Below are 1,305 nucleotides of genomic sequence, written 5' to 3'. Positions count from 1 at the left end.
AAAAAAAAAAAAACGTACTGGAAATTACTTTAAGTTACCGAAGTGTGGTCATATTTAATTTGACAAAGAAGAAAAAATGGGAGAGATGTGTGGATTATTAAAACACTGAAAATAATTCTTTCTTGATCAACTTCCAGCAGAGCGAAACTCTGGAAGCATTCACTGAGAATCAAGCCTGAGTGTGAACCGTGCACACCTCGGTCTGTCAGAAGCGAGTTAGACGGCGGCGGTGTTTGTGTTTGCTCCTCCTCGGCTGCAGGGGGCGCTGTGACGGAGCTCTGCTGGAGCCACTGGCGTTTCTTGGAGACGGTGATGTGGTTAAACGGGGTCTGACGCTGACAGACAAACTCCATCGCTGCTGCAAACACAAACGAACAAAACCAACACTTCTGCTGATTCAGCTCATCTGACCGCTGCCACTAGCGCAAAACATGCAAGTGCATCCGCTCAGATCAAACACAAGTGCAAAATCAAACCGAAAAGAGTCATTTATTGTTTTTGGTTTCATAAAAATCTCAAAACCTTCAGCGTCAGACGGGACTGAGAGCATCTTTCATCATGAAACCGTTTACAGACTCTGCACTGCTTTCTAATATTCACAAGCAGTGCCGTTATCGGTAACTAAAACTAAGCTATTAAAAACATTGTTGTGCATTGGTATTAAGCTGAACTAAAATAAAATATAATATTAGACAAAAAAATTCATGAAACTGGAATACGTGTCCTAAAATTACTAACTGAAATTAAACTAAAACTAAAACTGAAATAAAAATAAATGTAAACTATTTAGAAATATAGAGCAACTAATAAATGCACTAGGGATGCACGATATATCGGCCACCATATCGGTATCGGCCCATATCGGCTCATTTTTTCTGTTATCGGTATCGGCCTGATAAGAAAATTTCTAAAAAAAAAAAAAAAAAAAAAAATATCAAAATATTAATAAAAACTATAAAAGTACATAAGGGAAAATTAGAAAAATTGCAGAAATAAGTGTAATCTGAAGTACTAAAATTACTAACTGAAATAAAAATAAAAAACTGTTTAGAAATTAGTGCGGTCAAACGATTAATCGCGATTAATCGCATCCAAAATAAAAGTTTTTGTTTACATTATATATGTGTGTGTGCTGCGTATATTTATTATGTATATATTTAAGAAAAATATGTTTATACATTTAAAATATTTATATATAATATCAATTAAATTAATATAAATATATACATGGAAATATTTTCGAAATATATACTGTTTGTTTGTGTGTGTATTTATATAAACATAATAAATATACACAGTACACAC

General features: G+C 33.6%; 1 protein-coding gene across 1 annotated transcript in view; it reads right to left on the bottom strand.

Moving 5' to 3' along the window:
- Nucleotides 1–187: 187 nt before the first annotated feature.
- LOC107576783 (uncharacterized) overlaps nucleotides 188–1,305 on the bottom strand; it is a gene marked incomplete at its 3' end in the record, with an annotated part of 14,035 nt that continues 12,917 nt past the window's right edge. Inside the window, exon 2 of the mRNA XM_016262915.1 lies at nucleotides 188–358. Coding sequence (XP_016118401.1) covers nucleotides 188–358 — 171 coding nt within the window. The remainder of the gene's footprint in view (nucleotides 359–1,305) is intronic.

The sequence above is a fragment of the Sinocyclocheilus grahami genome, unplaced genomic scaffold (assembly GCF_001515645.1).
Source record: "Sinocyclocheilus grahami isolate Dianchi unplaced genomic scaffold, SAMN03320097.WGS_v1.1 scaffold4334.1, whole genome shotgun sequence".
Taxonomy (NCBI): domain Eukaryota; kingdom Metazoa; phylum Chordata; class Actinopteri; order Cypriniformes; family Cyprinidae; genus Sinocyclocheilus; species Sinocyclocheilus grahami.
This window is presented reverse-complemented; position numbering and strand designations above follow the sequence as displayed.